This window comes from Herpailurus yagouaroundi, unplaced genomic scaffold, assembly GCF_014898765.1.
Source record: "Herpailurus yagouaroundi ecotype Mexico unplaced genomic scaffold, PumYag 182, whole genome shotgun sequence".
In the NCBI taxonomy this organism is placed as follows: domain Eukaryota; kingdom Metazoa; phylum Chordata; class Mammalia; order Carnivora; family Felidae; genus Herpailurus; species Herpailurus yagouaroundi.
This window is the reverse complement of record NW_024412413.1, coordinates 58,502,778-58,526,467: the sequence shown is the minus strand read 5'-3', so window position 1 is coordinate 58,526,467 and position 23,690 is coordinate 58,502,778. Positions and strand designations below refer to the sequence as shown.

Here is a 23,690-nt window from a genome sequence, read left to right as displayed (position 1 = left end):
GGCCGGACCCCCGCCGCCGCCCGCGCCGCCGCCGCCGCCCCCGGGCGCGCTGGACGCCCTGTCGCTCAGCAGCAGCCTGGACAGCGGGCTCCGAACCCCCCAGTGCCGAATCTGCTTCCAGGGCCCGGAGCAGGTCAGGCCTGGGCACCCGGCCGGGCGGGAGGGGTGGGGGCGCGTACCTGGGGCGCCCGGGCGGACCACGAACAGGGGGCGGGGCCTGAGGAGGCTGGGCGGGACCCAGGACCCAGAGTGGGTACTGGGTGAGGTTGGGGGGCTGACTGGAGAGGCCCCGAGCGCACGTTTGGGGTGGAGGGGGGTCAGAGGCTCCCGGGAAAGGGTGGGGCTTTCTCATGGGAGGACTCAAAATCCCTCACACCCACTAACAGGGACAGCCTTTCTGTCCCACTTCTCTCACCCCAGGGTCTCTGTAGGCCGAGGGGCCTATTCTCGGAGGTTGGCAGAGTGCTTCTATTCCCCCCTTGAAGGGAGGGACCCAGCCGGTGCCCTTGCCTCATTCAATATTTCTCTCCGTGGGGCACTTTTCTTCTTCCCATTCCATAACTTTCCATCTCATTCCAAAGAGTACTCTTTGTTCAAACGCTATGGACAAAGTTGTCCTGGGATGGTGCGGGGGCGGGGGGGGGGGTGTACCTTTGTTATGAGAAATGATTCCTTGGTTAAGGGGGAACATATTCCCACTCCCAGGAACTCTCCCCCTTTTGATACTTGGAAACTGAAGACGATAACTCATCCCAGTCTGTACCACATCTGTGAAACACTTTACAGCGAAGGGATGGAGGAGGAAGGCATGGATCAGAAGCTCTGACCCTCCTGCCTCTCTGGAACCTAAGGGGTAGCTTTCCATCTGGGAAGCCTTAATAAAGAGCACCCTCCCCAAATTTTAGGAAAGGAGAAAACTCAGTCCTCTCCTAGCCCCATTTCGGTTCGTTCTTCATCTATTTGGGCAGGGAAGTTTACCCTGAGCTCTAACTTTTTTCTTTTTTCTCGGAGGCCTCAGCCTTCTTGCCCTGTTTTGGGTGAGAGGCCTGAATTTTTTTAAGGTTGGAGAATGACTGACCTGGAGAGGTTTCCCTCTCTTGGATTGGAGAGGAGTGGGGTCGGGTGGAGACAGCTGACCGGACCCTCCTCACTCTTCCTCCAGGGGGAGCTCCTGAGCCCCTGCCGCTGCGACGGCTCAGTGCGCTGCACACACCAGCCCTGCCTCATTCGCTGGATCAGTGAGAGGGGCTCCTGGAGCTGTGAGCTCTGCTACTTCAAGTACCAGGTCCTGGCAATCAGCACCAAGAACCCACTGCAGGTGAGATGCTAGGAAGGAACTTCCAGAGGGGGCAAGGGCTTTCAGGAGCAGAATTAGGGACTCTCCAGGGAGCCTATTTTAACCGCTTACTTTTTCCTCAAAGCACCCCTACCCACCATTACCATAATCTCCCGTCTGTCTGTAAGTCCTTCCTTCATTTATTCACATTTATCGGGAACCATGTATATTCCAGGCACTGTCCTAGGCACTGGGACAACGAAAAGGCAAAAGACGATAATGCCGAAGGTGATGATGATAGCAGACGTGTAGTGTGTTCTATGTGTCACACTGTTGGTGTGTAGCAACTCATTTAATCTTCATAATAATCCTATTAGTTATCTGCCATTATTATCCCCATTTTATTTTATCTTTTTATTATTTAAAAAAGTTCGTTTTAGCATTTGTTCATTTTTGAGAGAAAGAGAGACAGAGCACCAGCAGGGAGGGGGAGAGAGAGAGAGAGAGAGAGGGAGACACAGAATCCGAAGCAGGCTCCAGGCTCTGAGCTGTCAGTACAGAGCATGACGTGGGGCTCGAACTCACCAACCGTGAGATCATGACCTGAGCTGAAGTTGGATGCTTAACCGACTGAGCCACCCAGGCGCCCCTTACTTTCCCCATTTTAGAGATGAGAACACTGATGCACAGAGATATTTAAAAACTTGCCCAAAGTTACTCAGCCAGTAAGAGATGGAGTTAGGATTTGGAATTCAAACCTTAATGGTCTGGGTTCAGAGCACTTGCCTGATCCTGTCTTTCTAACATAAGGCAGACAAGTGGTCTCAGACGGTGTGAAAAGTATCCCATACGAGGTTTGATCAGGACACACAGGAGACAGATTGTTAATCCTGCCTGAAGGGTTTCAGGAAGGCTCTGGAACGTCTTCCTCTTCAGGGCCACTCACCACCTGGCCCTCTTTTTCTTTCTGTGACTTTTTGGAGCCCTTTTTCCCACACAGTGGCAGGCCATCTCCCTGACGGTCATCGAGAAGGTCCAGATTGCAGCCATAGTTCTGGGCTCTCTCTTCCTCGTTGCCAGCATCTCCTGGCTCATCTGGTCCTCACTCAGCCCTTCAGCCAAGTGGCAACGGCAAGATCTGCTCTTTCAGATCTGCTACGGCATGTATGGCTTCATGGATGTCGTCTGCATAGGTGAGGGCACCCCTCTCCCCCTTACCTACTCAGTGGTTTCCTCCAACTCACACACTTAACTTTCCCTGCCCATTCCCTTAGCTCCATAGCCACAATTTTCTACCACTGGGAGCCTTTAGGGCTATCTTGGTGCCCCTCCCTTCCCTGCCTCTTCAGGTCTTTTGCATACCCTATCTCCTCACTCTGGCCTATATTTGCTTAAGTACCCCTGGCCTAGGTCTGGGCAGCCGGTGACCCTGGATCTCTTCTCCCTTTCGCTCAGGCCTCATCGTGCATGAAGGCTCCTCTGTCTACCGCATCTTCAAGCGCTGGCAGGCAGTGAACCAGCAGTGGAAGGTCCTGAATTATGACAAGACCAAGGACATAGGAGGAGACACAGGGGGAGGGACGGCAGGGAAGCCGGGCCCCAGGACCTCAAGGACGGGCCCCCCCTCTGGGGCCACCAGCCGCCCCCCGGCTGCCCAGCGCATGCGGACGCTCTTGCCTCAGCGCTGTGGTTACACAATCCTGCACCTCCTTGGACAGCTGCGGCCACCAGATGCCCGTTCCAGTTCCCATTCTGGCCGAGAGGTTGTCATGAGGGTCACCACGGTCTGAAATTGAACTCCAGGAGCGGGGATCTTGCATCAGTGCATCGGCCAGAGATAAGCTGTCATGGCTGCTGGAGGTACCACTTGGACAAGGTGCTTGGGGTGCACTGCCCCCACCACTGAGGATCTCTGTGGGCAGCCTCAAGTTGGAGACATTGTCTGGCCTCTACTGCCCATTGGGTAGAGACACCTGGATGACATTCCAGCCCCCACTGATAGTTCCTCACGCTTATCCTGGGGCAACCAGTGGGCAGGTGGGAAGAGCATCTTTTCTTCCCTAGAGAACCGTCCTTACCTCAGCTCCTAGGGCCTCCAGCCCTCCCAGCTCCACCATAGTGACTTGGTGAAGGGGGACCAATGCCAGAAGAAAGGGGTTGTAGACGCCCCATTCCCCACCCCATGGCCACAGGGCAGCTGGCAATAAGACTAGTATACATTGACCTCCCGTTCCCTGCATGAGGGCGGGAGGGACCTCCCCCTGCTCCACCCCCCATTGCATGGGGGGAGGGCATAAAGAATCATTTATATGCACGTGGAGACTCCTTTCTCATCTGGGGCTTTTCTGGAGGGTTGGGAGGTGTGGGGAGGTTTCTCTGCAGAGGTTGTGAATCCCCAGTGCAGCAGTGGGTTCTGAGTTGGAGCTGTAACTCCCACTTGTTGGTGAATAATTCACATTGGCTGCTAGGTGGCAGTGCTCAGAGGGACCTAAGGGGTGGGCCTGCCACCTGCAAGTTGTATGATCCAGAAAAAAAATCTCTCCGCCGTGGTTTTCCTGTCTACCTCATAGGGTTGGAATGAGGATAAATGAGGGACAGGTTGAATGCCATCACAAAGAAAATTAGTGATGGCATAAAAAGATTTCTAGACTAGCTGATGGTCCATTTATTTCAAATAGTAGCTGGTTAACAAATTCCAAAATGTGTTTTTTCATCTGGGGTTGCACAGAGCCTTGGAAATACGTGTTGAGTGTCATAATAGATACGGAAGTATGAGGGGAAATAGATACGCAAGTGTGAAGGATGGTGGTTATTTGCAAGAATGAGAGCTCCCCAACCCCCTAAACATTGGGGACTGGGGAAGGATGGAGCTGTCCTTCTTCTTCTGGGGATCTTGTGGGTTCTATTGGTCCTTCCCAGGTAATGTGCTCACCCAGAGAAGTGGCATGAAATGAATTTGGACTCATTTGGAGTGAGACAGACAGAATGTCCCAATGTTATGAATCTCCAACCCCAGCTTAAGCTATTCCTATGGAAGTTCAGGGTCACAGGTCTGATCCCGTGCCCCAGCTAGTGGTATTAACTGGAAGGTATTGCGCTTGGAGGCAGCAGCATAGAGAGCTGTTGTTATAGAGAAAAGGTTTGGGAAGGACTGGTTAAAATGTGGGTCAGCCTGAGGCCTCCTCCCTTTCTCCTGAGGCCTTGGGGCTGTGTATTATATGAATGATGGTGTCTTTTAAGTGAACTATTCATCAGCAATTAAAATAATTACTTCATACATTGTTAAGTCAGATCCAGATGCCTTTCCTATTATTGGTCCTTTCCTCAGGAAGATTGTTTTGCCTCCTCCCTGGGGATGTTTTTTGGGGAAATGCTTCTCTACTAAAGGTCTACTAAAGGTCACATCCTTGCCTTGGAAATGGTCTTCTCCATCCTTCTGTAAAAGGTGGGTGGGGGTGGTGGGGGTGGGGTGTTGGCTGCTGTCCATGGTGCTGGCACCCAGACTCCTGGGAATGGAGGAACTGAAGCTAAAGGCAGGTTTGAGTCATCTGGAAGTACTGGGGTATATCTCTTCTAACAAAAGAGAGGGAGAGAGATCAAAGAGAGGGGACAGAGGCCGATTTTTCCAGTGGGAAATTGTTTGCCTAGAGAGATAACCCTCCACATTCTTCACCTGGGAAGACAGAAGGGTCAGACTTTGCTGATTTGCTATTCACAAAATAGCTGGTGGGGACCAGAAGGAAGACAGCAAATCAGAGTGACTACTGGTACCTATCCTGGCAAATATGACAGGTAGGTATGACATAGGTGGGGTTTCTTGTGCCAAACCTGGGCTGTTCATGATGATGGCCCTCCTTGGAAACTTAGACACACCAAAGAACATATACACACAAATGCACTCTCTCCAGTTTCACTCTGGGTCCTAAAATTAGGTCAGTTGAGACAGTATGTTTCCCTCCCTTTCAGTACCATTGGAGGTCTTGCTTGGTATGGGGGTTGGGACCAGCAACCAGTATGGTCCTCTCTCTTTCCTTTTTTCCAACTTAAAGAGACTCTAGTCTAGGAAAGGGGTCATGGGACTGCTGCCCTCAAGTGAGCAGTCCTACTTGCCCAATGAGGAGTGTGGGTGTACAGAGTTCTCATCACTGATTCCAGGCAGGGGACAGGGTGTGAGAGGAAGCTGGGCTTTATTCTCCCTCAAAGCTCAGATCTGCTAAAAATCAGGTCACTTAGGTTCAAGTTAAGCTTAGTGATAGAGGAGTGGGGGTGGAGATGGAGAATACAATAGAGAGTTGAGAGGAGGGGCAGTAAAGGCACACAAACCTTAGTCTCTGCACAGTGCCTTGGGTATATTGTGCCCCTCTGTAGATCTTACAAAAATGGATACCCCCAGAAGGCCCAGTAGCAGACAATGTCTGTGGTCAGGTAGCCATGTCTAGGGCAGGGGGCCGATGTGGTAGGGGAGGAGGAGGAAGTGTGAAGTGAAATCTCCATCTCTATCCAGCTAATCGGAATGGAGAGGAGCAGGAAGAAGGGGGGCAAGTCTTGACATGGGGAGGGGAATCTAGGCTACAGAGGGGCTGCTGGGAGTGTGCTGAGAGATTTATTTGTATGGAAGATGAGTTAATCTGTATACATCACAAGGGGAGAACTGTGCCCAGCCTCTGGGGGGGCCAGAGAATGCTGATTCAGGGAAACAGAGGCTCCTTCTGCCCACCCCCCTTCTGCCTCAGTGCCCCAGGGCTTCTGGCCACCCCCACACTCAGGTTTCATCCTGTCTGAATTCACTTCTGTGCATGTATCCCTGTCTTTCTCTGAAGGAAATTAGCTTGGAGCAACTTTTCCAGAGAGGGCAGACATCCTCCAGTCCTGGCAGTCCAGGTTCCAAAAGTACTTCCACCAGAGTCAGTTGCCTCTGGCCATCTCTGCAAATCCTGTGCTCCCCAACCCACTTTTATAGCCTAGCCCTTGCAGGTACTTTTCACCACCACCACCCCCTTAAATCTCTTCTAGGGAGCCAGACTTAGCTATTCCCTGTACAGACAGAAACGTGTTGGGTTTGTGATGCAAACCACTCTCCCAGGTATCTAGACCTCCCATTGTCATGGAGGTCACTCCCAGGACCAGAGAAATCAAAGTAGGGGATTTGGTTGAGGGCCTTGCCTCTAGGACTTGTAGGAAGTAGAAGTGGAAGAGAAGTAAATCAAAAGTCAAGGATGAAACATTCGATTCTTTTATTTCAAAACTATGAATATTAAAAAATTCCACATATGATAGGAAGGTGTAGGCAGGTACAGGCCCAAAGACGTCTCTGTCTGGGAACTAAATGGTGGGACAAGCCAACTCCTAATAGTGATTAGAGAGTCAAGGAGAGTTTTAAAACATCATAAACCAGGTGAGGGCACACTCTCCTTGGTAGGGGCAAGATGAGGAAGGAAGAGAGTAGACAGAGCCTGATAAGCTGCTTATCCCTTCTGCCACATGGTCCAGATTCAATCTGAGAACCTGTATGGAGTCACCCAATCAGGGATAGGCCTTGGCAGGGGATATAAAGACTGAATAAGGTCTCATTCTTCCTCTCAAAGAGCTCACATGCAAGGAGCCAGGTGCAGACCAGATGCACAATCACTTAGCTCACGTGGTGATAAGTGCTTAGCCAGCAGCTCCTAAACACTGTAGAAGCCCCAAAAGGGCAGTGGTTGAGTCCTTCCCCAGGCCACCCAACATTATTAGTTAAAATTTGAGTTGGCCCTTGAAGGGTACCTATGATATGACCAGAAGAAAGGATGAGCAGACACAAGGATCATGGTTTTCTCAGGGCCTGATGGGTGAGGCCAATGCCTACTTCACACCTTGGTCAGGGCTGCCTCAAACAGTTTGCTATGATCCCTTTAACCAGTCTGGTCAGATAGACAGGTTTCAGGGGGAATACATATCTCTTGGTCTTGTGCCTGACAGATCCCTGCAATGAGAGAAAGCGTGATGATGACAGCCTCCATCCACAGGACTATCTGTCCACAAACTGTAGGTTAATGCTCCTCTCCGGTACCAGGACAGTCCGGGTCATGGGTCTGACTGGGGCAGCACCGGGCTCAGGCTGCACCTCAAAGTGGGTCAAGATCTGGAAAGGGGAGGAAGAAGGCTATCACTATGGGAGGGGTCTACAATGGTGGGTTTGATTGGTAAAGGGCATTATTAGTGTTAGGTTGGTCGATGTTGAAATGGTACCTGTGGTCAGTAGAGAATTTCTTGGTTAATGAGGGTAAGGGATTATGGCAGGGAAAAAGATAGTCTAAATACCGTTGCTCACCTTCTAGACCTATAACAGGATTGCGATATTTCGGAGGATTAGGTTTACCAAATCATATATTTTCCTATGCTTGTCAGAAGAGTTCATGGCTTTAGAGGGTTAGAGTCTCTCATGTCTAGATCACTCACCTGAGCCAAAGCCATTTGCAGTTCAAGCTCTGCGAGGCGTCTCCCCATGCAGCTGCGTTTGCCAAAGCCAAAGGGAAGAGATGCGAATGGGTGGGGGGCTGGACCTTCCCCCAGCCAGCGAGCTGGACGAAAAGAATTTGGCTCTGGGAACTGGGCAGGATCCCTTGAAGTGGCATAATGACACAGTGTGACCAGCGTCTGGTGGGAAAGGAACATAAACTTGTCAGTTTGGGCCCATGAATGCAGGGAGGGACATGGAAAAGAGGATACATGGATTGGAGCAAAGGCAGGCTCTGGTTGGTTATGGTGAAGTTTTTTGGGGCTACTTTTGGAATGATTTCTCCACTGTCCCATTTTATCCTAGAGAGGGGCATTCAGGCCAAAGGGAGGGTGAAGGGCTTATGTGGAATGTTTGAGAAGAGGACGGGGCCCAAGAGAGTGAGGGGATGGCTTAGCAAAAGGGATCCATAGGCTCTACTCACATTTTTGGGGATAATATAGTCACCCACACAAATGTCTTTGTCTGGGACACGGGAATTTCCAGGTACCACAGGGTATAGTCTGGATTGCAGAGCCAGAGGGAAACAGCAAGGTGAGGCCAGGACTTGTAGCCTCCCTCTCATCCCTCAGCCCACAACGTCCAAACCCATTCTTGGCCAGGAGTAGAGCACCATTTTCCTCTGCTCTCTCTCCCTACTCCCACTCACTATCTGCTTCCCCAGGCCTTCCCAGCATTTTCTCTAGCTCCTCCTCTCCTGTTCCCTCACCTTAGCACTTCCTTGACCACCGCCTTCAGCAGGGGCAGCTGGGATAGAGCAGTAGCTGAAGGATGGGCATTGGAGCCAGGGCCCAGGGCAGCTGTGATCTCAGAGTAGAGTGCTGTCTGGACTTCCGGGTGCCGAGAGAGTTCATATAGAGCCCAGGAGAGTGTATTGGATACCTGAGAGGACAGGTGAGAGCATCAGAGGCGTTAAGAGTGGAGACCCAGTGAAGAGGGCAGAATATGAGGTAGTCTGGAGCTCAGGAGGTGTTAAGCCAAGCTGGCCTAAAGGGCCATAGTGGATCCCCTGCAGCATCAGGGTGGCCCCTGAAACTGGAGAGGATAAGCTCTGGAAGTTGGGCTCCCAACAGGGAGGAGAACCTCACTGTGTCCACTCCGGCCAGTAGCAGCTCTGTCACATTGCCCAGGATGGACGGGGCAGGCAACTCTTCCCGGAACAGGAAGTAGGTCAGGTGTGCCCCAGATCCCACGTCCTCCTCAGGCTTTCCCTTGCTCCTCAAGGCTACCTCGGCCTCTCGCCGCTCCACGTGCTGCTGGGCTGTGTGGGGAGAAGGTACAGGGATGCCTCACCATCCCCGAACAGCTTTATGTTCCCCTATCCTCACTTCATTTCCATGCCTTACCAAATGCAAACATGTGGTCCCAGTCTCGGCAGAGGCGGCCCCAGGGTCCGGGCACGAGGCGGTGAAGCCAGCTAGGCATCGCCATGGTCAGCAGCGTGGACACAAATACCGATCCCACCGCGCGGATGAAGGTCTCTGTGTCTGGAGGCACTTCGGCCTCCAGGCAGCCCAGGCGTGAACCCAGGAGCACGGCGGCTATCCCTGGGCGCGAGGGGGCGCTGTCAGGGCACTGAGAAACCCAGGCGGGTGCCTCCTACACTTGCCCGTGCCTTGGGACTCACCTTCTAGTCCAAACTTGTAAAACTCTCCTGCCACATCCCGAACCAGAGCGGGCGGCCCAGCGCCGCGTCCCCGCTGGCGCCGAAGACGCCGCACAAGGTCATGGACCACGTCGTCTAGGGTTCCGGCGTAGCGGGCGGCAGCTTGAGGCCGGAGGAGCAGCGGGGCCAGGAGGCTGCGGAGCCTCTGCCATTCTTCGCCTTCCCTACGGGTGTGCAGAGAGGGGGCGCATCAGAGCGGATGGGGGTGTGTGTGGGTGGCTGGACGGAGCTGGCTGCAGCGAAGATGGAGCGTGTTCGGCCGGGGTGGCCAGAAAGAGACTGCCGCCGCTCCCCTGGGGTACCAAAACCTGCCCCTGCCTGTGCCCGCTTTCCATTCCCCTACTTCGTTACTCATTTCCTGCCCCGGAGGGGCCTGGGTTCCTGGGTAACTTGAGTCACAGAATCTGACATTCCACCTAGGTCCTGGTACCTTCGCCCCTTCGGCGGATTCCCAGGATTTTGGCTTCAAAAGACAAAGAGATGGGCGGTGGGGCAAGGGCGGGGCTTTACCTGAGCTTGAGCGAAAATGGCAGGGGTGGGAAGCCCCATTTACCAGAAGGTTGAGGGAAAAGGCCGACCTCCCTCCACACCCCGAGACAGACTGTCTCCAGACCAGCCACAGGAGAGGGGCGCAGCAGGACGTTTGGGCTTTGAGGCCAGAGAGGACTCACGCGGTGAGCAGTCCGCAAGCCCGCTGGCGGCGGCGACGGTGCTCTGCCCAGGGTGAGAAGCTGCAGCGCTCGGGCCGGGGACCCTCCTGTCGCAAGAGCTGCTCGATGAGTGTAGGGGCCGCCACGTACACAGTGCGCACCTTCCCAAAGCTGGCCAACCACACGGGACCGAAGCGCGCGACGCCCTGCACCTGGGAGAAGGGGAGGCGGACACTGGAGACGTGGGCCGCCGGCATCCAGCTCGGTCCGTACCAACTCCAAGGGTGTTCGCTGGGCTGTGCAAGGGGGAGCTTCCGTCTCTTCACGAGCTTCCAGCTGGTATGTAGCCCTGACGCTTCAAACCTCTCCTCCTTCTCTTTTCCTCGCTTCACATCCCTAGGAAGTTTGAGTGTGATGGGCAAGACGGAGGAACTTTGCACAAAGCGGACGGACATTCAGGTTCTCTCTTAGGTCGCCCGGGGTAAACCGAGGCGGAGAGATCCCAAAGGTTCCTCACGTGGACTATCTCGGGACGAGCCCCCAGCGACTGAATAGGAGCGCCTGTAGCTTTAAGCTGGAAACGCGGCTAAGGTACTGTGCGTTTCTGCCTCCCGAGCACTTGTTCTGGGCTTAACTCGGCCCCAACTTCTACAGAGCAAGAAGGCGCTTTTTGAGCGCACTCTTCTGCTGGGTATAGGGATGGACTCCGAGTAGGTCGAGCCACTGCCGGCAGCCCCAATTTCTCTATAGTTCATGGGCATCCGTTCTCACTGGACCTCTTCCTACTTTCTGCACTAGTCTGTCCTTTCTAGCGTTGTCAAAGCCAATTTCTCCTGCATTAATTTCCAGGAACGACGTCCCCCCTCTACCTGCAGCTCGTGTAGCCGCGACAGACCTCCCTTGCAGAAAAGTTCAGCAAGGAAGACGGGCGTGGATGGGCCTGGGATGTCCGCCAAGCTCCTGGGCGCGGAGTCGGAGCCTCTGGAACCCAGTGAGGCGCTCAGCTTGGGAGCACGGTGGACACGATGAAACATTCTGGAGGCGAGCTTGAGAGTCTGGGTCATGGTCTGGTTCAGGGAGCCCGTGAAAGAGAGCACTTTTCCCAAGCACCTAGCTTTCTTGTTTGAACCCCTATTTAAGCTTTGGGAGGGATAGTGGTGACGCCCCCTCTTCAAGCTCCTCAACCAATCTCCTCCCCTGAGTGGTCAAGCTGGGGATTGGGGATTAATACCCAGGAACAGTAGGCGGGGCTGGAGTTGCCTGGCAGCTCTCTTGGGTCTCATGTTGCAATGACCCTCTTGGGAGGTGAGGCCTGCCTTAGTTTCCCCTTTTGGGCTGGTGCCCCAACCCAGCAGCCTGAAGATCTCTTCCTGGGAAAGGCTATTTGGTGAGGTTTAGGATACCGAGGTACAGGGTCAGCCCCTAGTATTCCCACTTCCCCAGGGAGCCAGGCCCCCTTGGGCCCATCCTCAGGAATTCCCCATCCTCCAGCTCCTTCCGGACTACTGTAGCTGTCTCCATAGTCTTGGCTTCTGGGGCTGCACCTTCTCTGGATATAAGCAGAACTTTCCCACACTACCACATCTCTCCCTCCCCCCTCCCATACCTGACTCTGGGCAGAGGGTGGGTGAGTTAATGGGTTAAAGTGGCTCCAGGAGCCTTCATCTTTGTTCCTCAGGAGGAAAGGGGTGGTGTTTTAGGTCAACAAACTCCGTCCTTCCAGCCATGGGAGTCTGGGGCTTGACGAGCAGAAACAAAGGAACTTTTGCAAGTTAGAAAACTTCAGAGATTTCTCTGGGCTCCTGGATGGAGCAAGGGCTAAGTGTTTGCTCTGAACCTCCAGCTGACTCAGTCCTCTTTGGGGGGGATTTCTAGTCAGCAGCTGATTTTCACTTTTAGCCTCAGAAGCCAGCATAGTTTAGTTCTCTGCTCCTCACTCCCCCACCCTGCCTCTACTGGGATCTGTGCCAGTCAGTTAGCTCTGAAGTTCTGGAACCGAAGGTCAACATGAAAAAGGAGAGGGTCTCTGTGCCCCCCGCCCTGACTCTCCTGAGACAGCAACAATAAAGGCAGCAGATTCCTCGGGTCAAGTCTCAGGCAGGGAGAGGATGGGGGAATGGGAGAAGGCACGTGACACACGCTCTGGTCTTTCCTGAGAAATAGCAACACACGTATACATGTTATCCCCAGGACTGCAAAGTAACACAAGTGGACAGGCGATCTGAGTCTAGCAAGCAGTTTAGATGGACAGTGGAGAATTCCATTCATCACTCCAGCTGAGAAGGAGAGATCCCAGAAGGAGAAGGAAGTGCTAAGGGAGAGCAAGACCCCACATCCTTCCAAACATCCCTTCTGGTTCAAGGTCTTTTGACCTTCCTAGTCAGTTTCTTTTGCTTTCTGCTGGTGGTAGAGGGGCAACAAGGTGAGGTGGGGTAGTTGTGAATCCCAGGTTTCTGCCCTGGGCAGTTTCCCAACTTCTTTGAAAGACTGTCGCCTCTTGGTCCTGGCAGTCTCAGCTCGGAAGGTCCAGGGGTCAAGCTAAGGCAAGGTAAGCAGTCAGTGGCCAAGAGAGGGGGGATTAGGAGTCACTGCCTGGAGGGTGGGATCCTGTATTCTTCGGAAGATGGCTGGGAAATTCTTGCCTCCATTGCGTAAGACTTTCTTTCCCTCTTCGGTTGAGGTGCCCAGGTGTCCCACAATGGGGTCTTCAGTCTGGGAAAAGGAAGAATCCAATAAATCCTTGCCCACCTTTCAGGTTGCCCCTGGCCCTGAGACTCCTATCTCATCCCCCTGGCACTGAGCTGGGTTCAAAGACTACAGAACCACTCTGGAAAAGGCCTGCATCTTTGCCATTTCCTTTAGGCCCCCTACTTACCAGTTCCTCCAGAGGCACACGCTCAAACAGGGAGTGCCTTTCAAAATGGGTGCACATCCAGTCATGTAGCTCCAGTACATCCGTTATGGTATACACCAGCCCCTGCACAGGCAAAATCACTCTAGACAGGGGGCTGCATGCAATTGAGCGGGGAGCTGATGGGAGAGGTGGTGTGAGTCCTACATGCACCCCCACTGAATCCTTAGTGGAAGGTCTCTGAATAGGCCACTCACCCCACCCTCCCTCCTACTCCCGACTCACCCCGACTCTAAGCACGTAGGCATATTCTGCCAGCAGTGTGGGACTGATGATTCGCCACTTGTGCTTCGTCCGCTTGAAATGTGGGTCAGGGAAGAGGAAGAACATCTTTGTCAGCTGTGAGACAGACATGCATCAACAGGGTTGAAAACCTGGCCTCCGTGCCTCACCTGCCTACCAACCTAACCCATGGGGGCCCCTCCCCACCTGGCCCTTGCGGAAGAAGTTAGGAAGATGTTTCATGGCATTGCTACGGAGACAGGCGATGTTCTGGAAGCCACCTCCAGGAGCTGCTCGTAGGGCCCGAATCCGGTCCTGTACATAGTCTGAGACTTTCACCCGGATCTCCAGACCCAGAATCAGTGTGTCTGGGAACAGTGGTGATAGTTCCACTGGGCACAGAAATAAGAATGGAATCGTCAACCTCATACTGGTTTTCATACACCTCATACATGTGCAGGGTTTTCACACACTGTCTCATTTAATCCTCATAACACTCTGTGGTAAATTGTGAAGATGACAAAACTGAGGGTCAGAAATGCCCAAGGTCTTAGAGCTAAGAAGAGGCAGAACTGGAACTTGAACCAAGGTTTTCTGCCACCAAGTACCATGCTTTTCCTCTCTCTGTCACGCTGTTACCTCTATGGGAGGAACTAAAAATAGGGGTGCCTGGGTGGCTCAGTCGGTTAAGCATCCAACTTTGGCTCAGGTAACGATCTCACGGTTCATGGGTTCGAGCCTGGCGTCAGGCTCTGAGACACAGAGCCTGGAGCCTGTTTTGGATTCTGTGTCTTTCTCTCCCTCCTCTGCTCACACTCTCTGTCTCTCTCTCAAAATAAATAAATAAACATTAAAAATAAAAATAGAGAAGTGGCCTGGCATGCACGACTGGGACGATACAGACAATACAAGAGTAACCTGAAGACATGGGAGTAGAGCAGAAAGAATGAGTTCTGGTGAAGAAGGGAGGAGGGGAGGAAGAGTGGTGGAATCCCTGAGAAAGACAGTTCAGGATCACTGGCCACAGTGACTAATCTCTGACGCTTGTGCTGACCAGCTCACTGACCCGGCATCTTGCAGGTGAAGTGGCTCAAGTAGGGAGTGAGGCCGGGGTGGGGCCAGACAGGACAACAACCCAAGTTCTAAGAAGCATTTGAGACAACACCCTCCCTTCTCCAGGGCAAAGGCCACAGACCCCGAGTACAGGGAAGGTAGAGGCTCTCCACACTGATGTCACAGCACTGGTGTCTGGTCCGAAGGGGAAAGGCCAACTATGGCCCCCACCAAACCTGCTGAGGTAGCAGAACCCAGGCATTGCCTCTCCTTGCCCTAGAGAAAAGGCCAGAATGTTACCTAACAGGCCACCATAGCCACAGCCTATGTCTGCAAACTCTACTTGGGCCGGAGCTCTCTCTTCATTCTTATCCTTTGGGTCATCATGGCTCTTATTTTGAGTCAGTGGAGCGAAGAACTCTGGGTATAGCTCAGACCAGTCCATATCCTCTGGCTTCACAGGGCTATTGGAGAGAAGACAGGAGAGACGTGAGAAGGTGGGTCATGCCATTGCAGAAGTGGTACTACATGTGTGTGGGCGAATATGTAAGGGTGGGAGGTAAATGGGAAGAGCATTTCTCAAAAATTCTGTTAACAGTGGGCCCTGTGGTCTCTAGGAGACACAATGGAAACCACCCTTAACCCCCAGTGTGAATCATAGGCCCATCATGAGGCTCTTGATTGCTGACCTGTCCATCTCCACTTCTAGGAGTTGATGTGACTCCGGTCAGGCAGCTCTCCTTTCTGGGGCACAAGTTCCCCTTCCCCCGGAGACTGACTGACTAAGGCACCGGGACCTTACTCTTTTTTGTGTGCTTTGTGGTAAGAGGACAGAGTAAGGGGTGGGCGGGATTCATGTATATGTTTGTCTTTTTATTAAATCCGATCAACGAAACCGAAAGATGGAAACGCTATTCTGCCTGCAACAGTCCAGTCTCAGCAAGTTACTTTCTCTCCCCAGACTTGGCACCGCCACTGAGACTACGGCTAGAAGCCACGCCCCCTCCCAACCCTCCAACTCCGCCCCCGCCAAATCTCCGCGTCCCACCCCTAAAGCTGACGTCACTCTGCCGATTATCCCTTCTCTGAGACCCCGCTGACCGTTCCGGCACAATAGTCTTTCCCGGCTGCTGCGAGCATTCCTCCCTCCTTTGCCTCCCGTCCCCCTCACTCACTACCGCAGCGTGTGGTCTGCCATGGGGTTGGAGTGAGCACGTTGCCGATAGTAGCGCTTCTGGGGCTGCGGGGCCTCGGCTCCTGCCGCGTCCCCAGTCTCGGCTCCCGCCATGATCCCCGCTCCGGGTTACTCCACTGAACCCACGTGGAGACCAAGGCCCGAGTCGCACGATAATGACGCAGTCAGGCAGGTTGTGAGCAGACCCCGCCTTTTAAAGACCCAGAGTGAATTCGGTGGCCCTCGGCGCGGAGTGCCGGAGGGGGTCAGAGCCCGAGGGCGCCTTTGAGGCACCGATCTCCCGCTGGACTGGCAAGGCTTGACTTGGCACCCTGCCTCTTTGCTTAGCCCGCTTCTGCGTGGTCTGGGTTACCATCCTAGTTGCAGGCACCTATGCACCCCGCAAGTGAGAGGGGTCCCAGGACCCCGCTTCCTACAGAATTGATACTCGCTCCACCGCCCCCACCCCGTACCCGGGTCTCGGACCAGTCCGCCAGGGCCTGCCCCCCGTGGTTCGACGTGGGCCCCGTCGGGTGTCTGCTGGGGACCGGAGCGGGAGGGGCAGCTCCTCATCCCACCTCCAGGAAGTCAAAGTGCAGGAGGGAGGGCGGACTCGGGGAGGCGGGGCTCGGTGCCACGGAGAAGCCGAGTGGACCCGTAGCCCCCCACCCCTACCCCGCCTCAGATCCGGGATCCCAGAGCTGGACGCGGTGTCCGCGCACTCTCTCGGCCAGATGGCGGACCCCCGCGCAGATCCTGAATCAGAGTCCGAATCCGTGTTCCCGCGGGAGGTGGGGCTCTTTGCCGACTCTTACTCGGAGAAGAGCAGGTTCTCTTTCTGTGGGCACGTGCTGAGCATCACACAGAACTTCGGCTCCCGCCTTGGAGTGGCCGCGCGAGTGTGGGACGCGGTGAGGAGTGGGCGGCTCTGGACGAGGGTCCCGGGGAGGTCCAGATCCCCGACTCCCCCTCTCCCATATGGAGCCGTCCCTGCGACAGTTTTTTTTCTCTCTCCCTTTTTTTCCCCCGTAGGCTGTGAGCCTGTGCAACTATTTCGAAAGCCAAAATATGGATTTCCGAGGCAAGAAAGTGATCGAACTGGGCGCGGGGACGGGCATCGTGGGGATCTTGGCTGCGCTGCAGGGTGCGTGAACTTCGTGGCAGGAGGGAGTGGCGGGGACTGGGTGGTGGAGGAATAGTCACTCCCTGGATTCTTGGGAGAAGGGAGTGGTTTGCAACCAGGATCAGTCTCTTTTTAACACAGTGTGTGTGTGTGTGTGTGTGTGTGTGTGTGTGTGTGTGTGTGTATGCGCGCGCGCGCGCATCTTTCTGTGTGCCAGAGAAAGCACCCAGGGTAGTTGATTTGGGGGCCGGAAATAAAAATCGGGCAGGCTTTAGAGGAAGGAGTTGTTTCCACCTTTTTGCTCTTTGTGCTTTTGTGGACAATGCTGTCACTTAAAACCGCCTTTGCGGTTTTTGTCAAAATGCATATGTGGGGGGGACTCTGTAGGGGGAGCAATCTGCATGTATTAAACCTCAGGAGTGCTTTATAATTTTATCATGAATATATTTTAGATTTGTAAGGCTTTGACTGCTTGAGAGAAATAAGCTTGAGTTTCTGAGCGTTAGGGTGTGTTTTGTGGGAAGTGGGGTAGGAATTAGGCACCACAGACTTGGGAAAGGAAAAGGGAAGGGAAGTTTTGCCTCACTTTTGTCAAGAACCCGAAACTAGAAAGGAAACATTTCCTTAATTTATAATCCAACGGACAGGCAAAACCTCACACCCAACACACTCATCTAAAACACTTATGATGTCAATGCAAATGTCTTCGTTCATGGGAATACAACTAGGTCACCTTCAGGGAGGTCTTCCCAGAGGCAGGCATTCATTCTTCTCTTCACTCAATCAGTATGTACTTGGAGTCTTCTATGTTCCAAGAATCATGCCAGGTATTGGGATACAACAGTGAGTAAGACAGATTTCCTGTTCCTGAAGAGCTTATGGTCTAGTGGGGAAGGTAGAGGAAGATGTCCCAGTACTGGAATTATGGTGATGTATGCACAGAGCCAGTGGACATGCTCTGGGTATGTCTCCCTTGACTCCCTGGGAATTCATCAAGGGAAAGCTCTGTCCAATGAGAAGGTGAACAGTGTGAACACAGCAGGCTCAGAAAGAACCAAGGGAGTGTTAAGAGCAATTTTCCACAACGGATGAGCAGACGAGAGGTGTGCAGTTATGCTAAAATGGGAGAAAAGTGTGGAATATGGATGGGAACACCTGTTTCTATATGCTCGAAGACTGGCTTCACCTCCTTTGCCCCTGGTTCAGCTGCCAAGTAAGAAATCCGGGTGTCATCTTGTCCCTTGCCCTCTCCCACTCACATCCCTGCAATCAGTCAATCCTGGGGGTCATATGTCCTTAATACTTCCCCTACTGTCTGCTCCTCTTCCTCCCATCTCTAGTTCAGGCCACTTCCCTGGGTTTTCACAAGTGTCTTCCAGCTTTCCCCTGGGAGGTTTAGCATGCCTAAATTAGATCTTGTGATCTTCCTGAACCCAGGCTTCCCCATCTCAGTTAATCAAACCATCATCTCCCCAGTGGGAAACCTAGACATCACCTTTGACATACATGCCCCTTTTTCTCACCCCCATATCCATTACTCAACTCCTACTGATTTTATGTCCTAAAAGCCTCTTGAACCTCATGTTTTTCCATCGACACTGATGGTTCCTCAGTCCATGCCTCCACCGTCACTTGCCTGGATTACTACATTTAGTCAAACTTGTCTTTCTGCTTTGAATCCTTGCCCCCACCTAGACCTCTGCCCACTCTACCCAGCAGTCAGAGTGATCTCTTCAAGAATGCAGTTGTACTTACCTTTCACCTCCATCTTTCAATGACTTCTTGTTCTTTCAAGATCAAACCAACACCTGTAGCATGGCCTCCAAGGTCCTGCCTCCCTCTCTGGACTCTTTTTGTGCCCTCCCTCCCTTCTTGTACTCTTTGTGCTACATCTTGGCCTTCTGTCTGTGCCTCAAGTCTATCTTGATGTTCCCATCCTTGGAGCCTTCACACAGACTACTCTCTGTCTGCAGTGCTTGGATCACCTGGTTAATTCATACTCATCCTTCAATGCTCAGCTCAAACATCCCTTCCAAGGGAAGGCCTCTTTGATATCCCCATCTCCAGGCTAAGGTGGGCCCTCCTAGCATATACACAACTGTGCTGACTGGTTTCATTTTAAATTTATTGTTACTAACCTCAGGTGAGTCCTTACCTGCCACCCAGCTAGTCTATTACACTTCCCTTGTCCACTTATTCATCCACTCCTCTAAACATCTGTTGCTTACCTTTTCGCCTTCAAACCTGCCAATGCCTCCTCCCCCGTCTTCACCCTCAGCTGATGACTTTCTTGCCCATCTCTTCTGATTGCTTCTATTTTCTCATAGAAAATGTCCACATGTTCTTATCACAACGTCTCCTCACCTGTCTATATCTTTTTTAAGGGTTGTCTTCTCCCCTGTTACCATGGATGAACACATTGTGCCCCTAGTTAAGGTCAAGCCCTCCACTTCTCACAAGACCCCGAACCTTCTCATCTGCTCAAAGACATTGTTCCAGCAAACCTCCTCCCCACTCCCAGTCCCGCTGCATTATCAGTTTTTCCTTGTCTCTGGAACATTCTATGTGTGTGTGTCTATGCATGCATACGCATCTATATCTATATCTATCTATCTATCTATCTATCTATCTATCTATCTATCTATCTGGTATATTTTCTCCTATCTCAGAAAGAAACTGTTGGTTGTCCATATTCCTTCAGTTACCACCTCATTTCTCTGTTCTGCTTACAACAAAACTCCTCAAAAGAGTTACTTGTCATTGTCTGTAGTACCTGTCTTACTATTCTTCCCTCCATCTGTTCCACACTTCCACCCCCAGTTGCAGGAGTCAAGGTTGTGAGTTTCATTTCCAACTTTATTTCCAACCAGAGTCGGCCATGAAACCACCTTACTTGACTTTGCAGCATATGACTGCCCTTCCTCCTTGAGATGCTTCCTTTTGTTTCTAGAGTACCACACCTCTGCCTTCTGCTTACCTCACTGGCACTCTTTTCCAATCTCCTTTGGTTTCTTTTTATCTTGACAAATGGAAGTTTGAGTGTCCCAGGGCTCAGGAGCAGTCCTTTGACCCCTTCTGTTTTCAGTCTACACTCACTCCTGAGCAATCCCATCACCTCATGGGTTTAAATAACCTTTCTATGCTGATGACTCTATAATTCCCTCCTTTCCATCTCCAGACTTGTTTATGGAACCTCCTGCGTACTGATATCTTCACTGTCTGGGGGGGGGGGGGGGGCATCTCATGCTTAGTGTGTTCAGAAAGGAACCCATGATCTTCATGTCTGGTCCTGCTCCTCCTATAGCCTTCCTTCTCTGAGTACATAGCAATTCGGTCTTCTAGCCAGTCAGGTCAAACATCTTGGACCCGTCCTCAACTTCTGTCTCTCTCTCTGTAGTATTTCGTATCCAGTCTGTCAGCAAATCCTGTTGACTGTACCTTCAAAATCATTCAGGATTTGACCACTTCTGAGATGTTGCTACTGCCCTGGTTTAAACCACCATCACCTCTCACCTGGGTCAGTGTAGCTGCCTCCTAACTGGTCTCTGGTTCTGGCCTTACCCCTCTGTGGTCCTTTCTCATCATAGCAGCTAGAGTGATCCTTTTAAAAGATATTTATTTTTAATGCTTATTTCTTTTTTGAGAGAGAGCACAAGCAGGGGAGGGGCAGAGAGAGAGAGAGAGAGAGAGAGAGAGAGGGAGACACAATCTGAAACAGGTTCAATCTGTGCTGACAGTTCAGAGCCTGATGCAGGGCTTGAACCCATGGACCGCGAGATCATGACCTGAGCTGATGCTGGATGCTTAACCAACTGAGCCACCTGGGCACCCCCAGAGTGATCCTTTTAAAGCTGAAGTCAGTTTATGCCATTCTTCCACTTAAAATTCTCCAATAGCTTCCTGTCTCAGTAAATGCCAAATTTCTCACAGCCTCCTTACAAGGCCCTGGTGAGGATCTGGCCCATGCTTTCCTCCTCACCTACTCTGCTCCAGCCACTGGCCTTCCTGTGGACACACTTCTGGTGCAAGGTCTTTGCCCTTGCCAGTCCCTCATTTGGTACATTTTAGCCTGAGAGGTCCACATGGTTTGCTCCATCATTTCCTTCAGGTCTTTGCCCAAACATAATGTGTGTAGTGAGGCTTTTCCTAACCACTCAATTTAAAATCACACTCCCTGCCCCCTCCCATAAGCAGTTCTCCCCCTTCTCTGCTTAACGCTTCACCATAGCGCCTATTACCATTTGATGTACAGTGTCATTCCTTTTACTTGTTTCGTTCATTGTCCACTTTTTGCCACTAGACCATAATTCCCATGAGCGGAGGGATTCTTGGCTGATTGGTTCACTGCTGTATTCTCAGCACCTGGCATATAGGCACCTAACAAATATTCACGAAGAAAGGAATCCTTAGTACTTCCTGTTCTGTAACAGTCATCATGATCATGATTAGTTTTGCAGTACCTAGTGTAAAATAAAACTCAAAAACTCTGAAATAAAACCCAAGGAAGGCTGAGGTTTTATCTTGCTCACCTCTATACTGCCAGAACTTAGTAGGTGCTCGATACCTGTATTTCTTGCATGAATGAAGCTTTCTGAAGTGCTAATCTGATTATCTTCACTCTCTGCCTCTACCTATAAAACCCACCACCCTCGGGATCAAGCCTGAGTCTCTTCAGCATGTCGTCATTATTCTCTTGTCTTGACACTTTTCTCCTCCCTTCCACATGCCCTAAGATTCAGCCTTCCTTGAATATGCATGCCTCTCACCACCAGGCCTTTGTACTTTCTGTTCTCTGCTTGGAAGGCTCCACCTGACTAACTAACTCCTTCTTGTTCTTTAAGGCTTGCTGAGGTCATGTCTTCTGGGAAGTTTTCCTGACCCATGAAGTTTGGTTTCGGTCAGTAGAGGCTGGGTGCGCAGCCCATGTCCAGCTTGGTCCTGCCCAGTCTTCTGCTGACAGCTGATTGTTGTGTGTTGGGCAGAGAGGTTGAAGATTAGCTCAGAGGGAACGCTGATGTTATAGAATGTAATGAGAACGGCAGTGGGTGAGATGGAGGTGAGAGTAACTAAAAGCCAAAATGTTCACTTTGGGCTGTCAAGACACTGTCCTCTAGGCCCTGAGGTCTCTGGATCTTCTGGGCAGGAGCCAAGACCCCTCGACTGGTCCCTCTGACTTGCATTTCTCCTCCTTCCTCTCTCTCAGGGGGGGATGTTACCATCACTGACCTGCCCCTGGCCCTAGAGCAGATCCGGGGCAACGTCCAGGCCAATGTGCCGGCTGGAGGCCGGGCCCAGGTCCGCGCCTTGTCCTGGGGGATTGACCAGCATGTCTTCCCCGGAGACTATGACCTGGTGCTGGGGGCCGATATCGTGTACCTGGAGCCCACCTTCCCGCTGCTGCTGGGCACCCTTCAGCACCTATGCGGGCCCCATGGCACCATCTATCTGGCCTCCAAGATGAGAGAGGAGCACGGGACAGAGAGCTTCTTTCAGCATCTCCTCCCCCAGCATTTCCAACTGGAGCTGGCCCAGCGGGATGAGGATGAAAATGTCAACATCTATAGGGCCAGGCACAGGGAACCAAGACCTGCTTGACATCACCCTTCTGTTCCTCTGAACCCCTTGTCCTAAGAAAGAAACTGCCATATCTCCAAAGCCATAAACACAAGGAAGAAAAGTATGGGTTTCCCTCGCCTCTCTCTTTCCTCCTTTTTTGTCCCCCCCCCCCCCCCGCCCCGATGCTCTTAGGCAAGCGCAGGAAGGTGCCTGCTTGCTAGGAGTCTCAGAGCCCTAACAGCACTGGGTTAGAGCACAAAGGAAGTCCCCAGCTCTTGTTCTCAGAGGAGGAAGATAGGAGGGTGTCCAGGATTTCTAGGGGCAGGGGAGGCAAATGGGAGGTGAGAGCAGTGGCTGCAGAGAGACTGTCACTGAACCTTTCTGGTCCTGCTCCAGGAGGATGGATTCCAGATTCTAATGGAATTTCTTTTAAAGGGAAAGAAGATCATTTCTGCATCCAAAGAACTCTGGCTTTTGCTGGGGTGGGGGTGGGGGCTAGGAAGGAAGAAGCCTCAGACCAGCCACTTCTTGCTTCTAGAGTCTGGTGGGACCATGGCCCTAACTGGGTCAAGTCCTCCCTGCCCTGAAGCCAGGGATAGGCAGCAAAGTTGTCCTTTGGACTCTAGCTTCTTTCATCTATTTTCGAGCTAGAGCCCTGACCACTAAGTACTAGGTTCTTCTCATCTTTGATTTTTCTTTAGGTTTCCAAGTGCTGTCGGTCCTTCCTTCCCAGTATGTTTTGTCTTCACCTGTATTCTCTCCCTGCTGCGGTGTCTCTGCTTGGGGCTCTCTTTACATACTCCTTGGGCCACATAACACCTCCTCCGGCCTCCTGGCCTTCAGTCTCTCCCCTTCAAGCCATTTATCAAACTCTTGTGATCTTCCAAAATCAGCTGTGACTGGCTTCTGCTGCCTACAGCAAGAATAAGCGCCTTGGCTTGGTGCTCAGTCTATCCTGTGTGACCCAAACCACCCTTCCATTGCATTTTCAACTGGTTTCCTACGTGTACTGCAACCCCTGGGCAAATTACAGATCTCTACTCTGTTCCCTAAATCAACACCCAAACTCCCTGCTTTCTTCATTCTTTTTGATGATTCCCTGCTTGGAAGGGCTATTTCTACCTGTCAAAATCTTTATTACTCTTAGCCTCTTTCCTGAAAAAAGATTTTACTGAGCCTCTTGTTTGGATGTGATTTCTTTCTCTCTAGAGACCCTGTCACTGTTCCTCTCATGGGTATGTCTTGGGTGGTCATTGGTACCGGTTCCCTATTTTCTCGCCATTAGATTACCTTGGAGGGTAGGGCTGGGGTTTACTCCTCTCCAATTCCGTGAAGCGTAGCACACCTCGCGGCATATGGTAGATGTTCAACAACTATTTTGCTCATTCAACAAGCATTCACAGGGTTTGTTGAAGGCACTCCACCCCTACCTCCTCCCTAGGCCACCTTGGCCAAATTTCTGAACCCACCCGCCTACCTTGCAGTTTGTCGTGTCTTAAATAGATAATGACTGTGAAAGATGAATGGAAATAAAGAAGCATAAAGTGTTGCCACATGTCTTGG

General features: G+C 52.1%; 4 protein-coding genes across 6 annotated transcripts in view; 2 read left to right on the top strand and 2 right to left on the bottom strand.

The window, feature by feature from the left end:
- Nucleotides 1-4,566, top strand: part of MARCHF9 (membrane associated ring-CH-type finger 9) — a 5,797-nt gene extending 1,231 nt beyond the window's left edge. Inside the window, exons 2-5 of the mRNA XM_040491580.1 lie at nt 1-133; nt 1,163-1,318; nt 2,277-2,469; nt 2,732-4,566. The exon at nt 1-133 is cut by the window's left edge and continues 5 nt beyond it. Coding sequence (XP_040347514.1) covers nt 1-133; nt 1,163-1,318; nt 2,277-2,469; nt 2,732-3,066 — 817 coding nt within the window. The 3' untranslated portion in view covers nt 3,067-4,566. The remainder of the gene's footprint in view (nt 134-1,162; nt 1,319-2,276; nt 2,470-2,731) is intronic.
- A 1,920-nt stretch (nt 4,567-6,486) lies between these two features.
- Nucleotides 6,487-12,187, bottom strand: CYP27B1 (cytochrome P450 family 27 subfamily B member 1). Of its 2 annotated transcripts, XM_040491564.1 has the most exons (9): nt 10,958-12,187; nt 10,110-10,300; nt 9,400-9,602; nt 9,119-9,319; nt 8,861-9,033; nt 8,482-8,654; nt 8,197-8,275; nt 7,715-7,912; nt 6,487-7,397 (listed from the first exon to the last, which is right to left on the bottom strand). In XM_040491564.1, exons 1-9 carry the CDS (start codon nt 11,150-11,152, stop codon nt 7,284-7,286), a joined length of 1,527 nt encoding a protein of 508 aa, XP_040347498.1. In that variant the 5' UTR covers nt 11,153-12,187; the 3' UTR covers nt 6,487-7,283. The 2 variants fall into 2 exon arrangements, with proteins under 2 accessions (XP_040347498.1, XP_040347497.1); XM_040491563.1 differs by having other exon boundaries at nt 10,110-11,069.
- Nucleotides 12,188-12,310: 123 nt separating this feature from the next.
- METTL1 (methyltransferase 1, tRNA methylguanosine) lies at nt 12,311-15,885 on the bottom strand. Its single transcript, XM_040491567.1, has 6 exons — nt 15,450-15,885; nt 14,575-14,738; nt 13,429-13,613; nt 13,225-13,338; nt 12,964-13,065; nt 12,311-12,800 (listed from the first exon to the last, which is right to left on the bottom strand). The coding sequence occupies exons 1-6, from the start codon at nt 15,560-15,562 to the stop codon at nt 12,645-12,647; spliced, it is 834 nt and encodes a 277-aa protein (XP_040347501.1). The 5' UTR covers nt 15,563-15,885; the 3' UTR covers nt 12,311-12,644.
- A 42-nt stretch (nt 15,886-15,927) lies between these two features.
- Nucleotides 15,928-23,682, top strand: EEF1AKMT3 (EEF1A lysine methyltransferase 3). Of its 2 annotated transcripts, none has more exons than XM_040491569.1 (3): nt 15,928-16,239; nt 16,481-16,592; nt 21,775-23,682. In XM_040491569.1, exons 1-3 carry the CDS (start codon nt 16,183-16,185, stop codon nt 22,164-22,166), a joined length of 561 nt encoding a protein of 186 aa, XP_040347503.1. In that variant the 5' UTR covers nt 15,928-16,182; the 3' UTR covers nt 22,167-23,682. The 2 variants fall into 2 exon arrangements, with proteins under 2 accessions (XP_040347503.1, XP_040347502.1); XM_040491568.1 differs by having other exon boundaries at nt 15,928-16,359.
- Nucleotides 23,683-23,690: the final 8 nt, after the last annotated feature.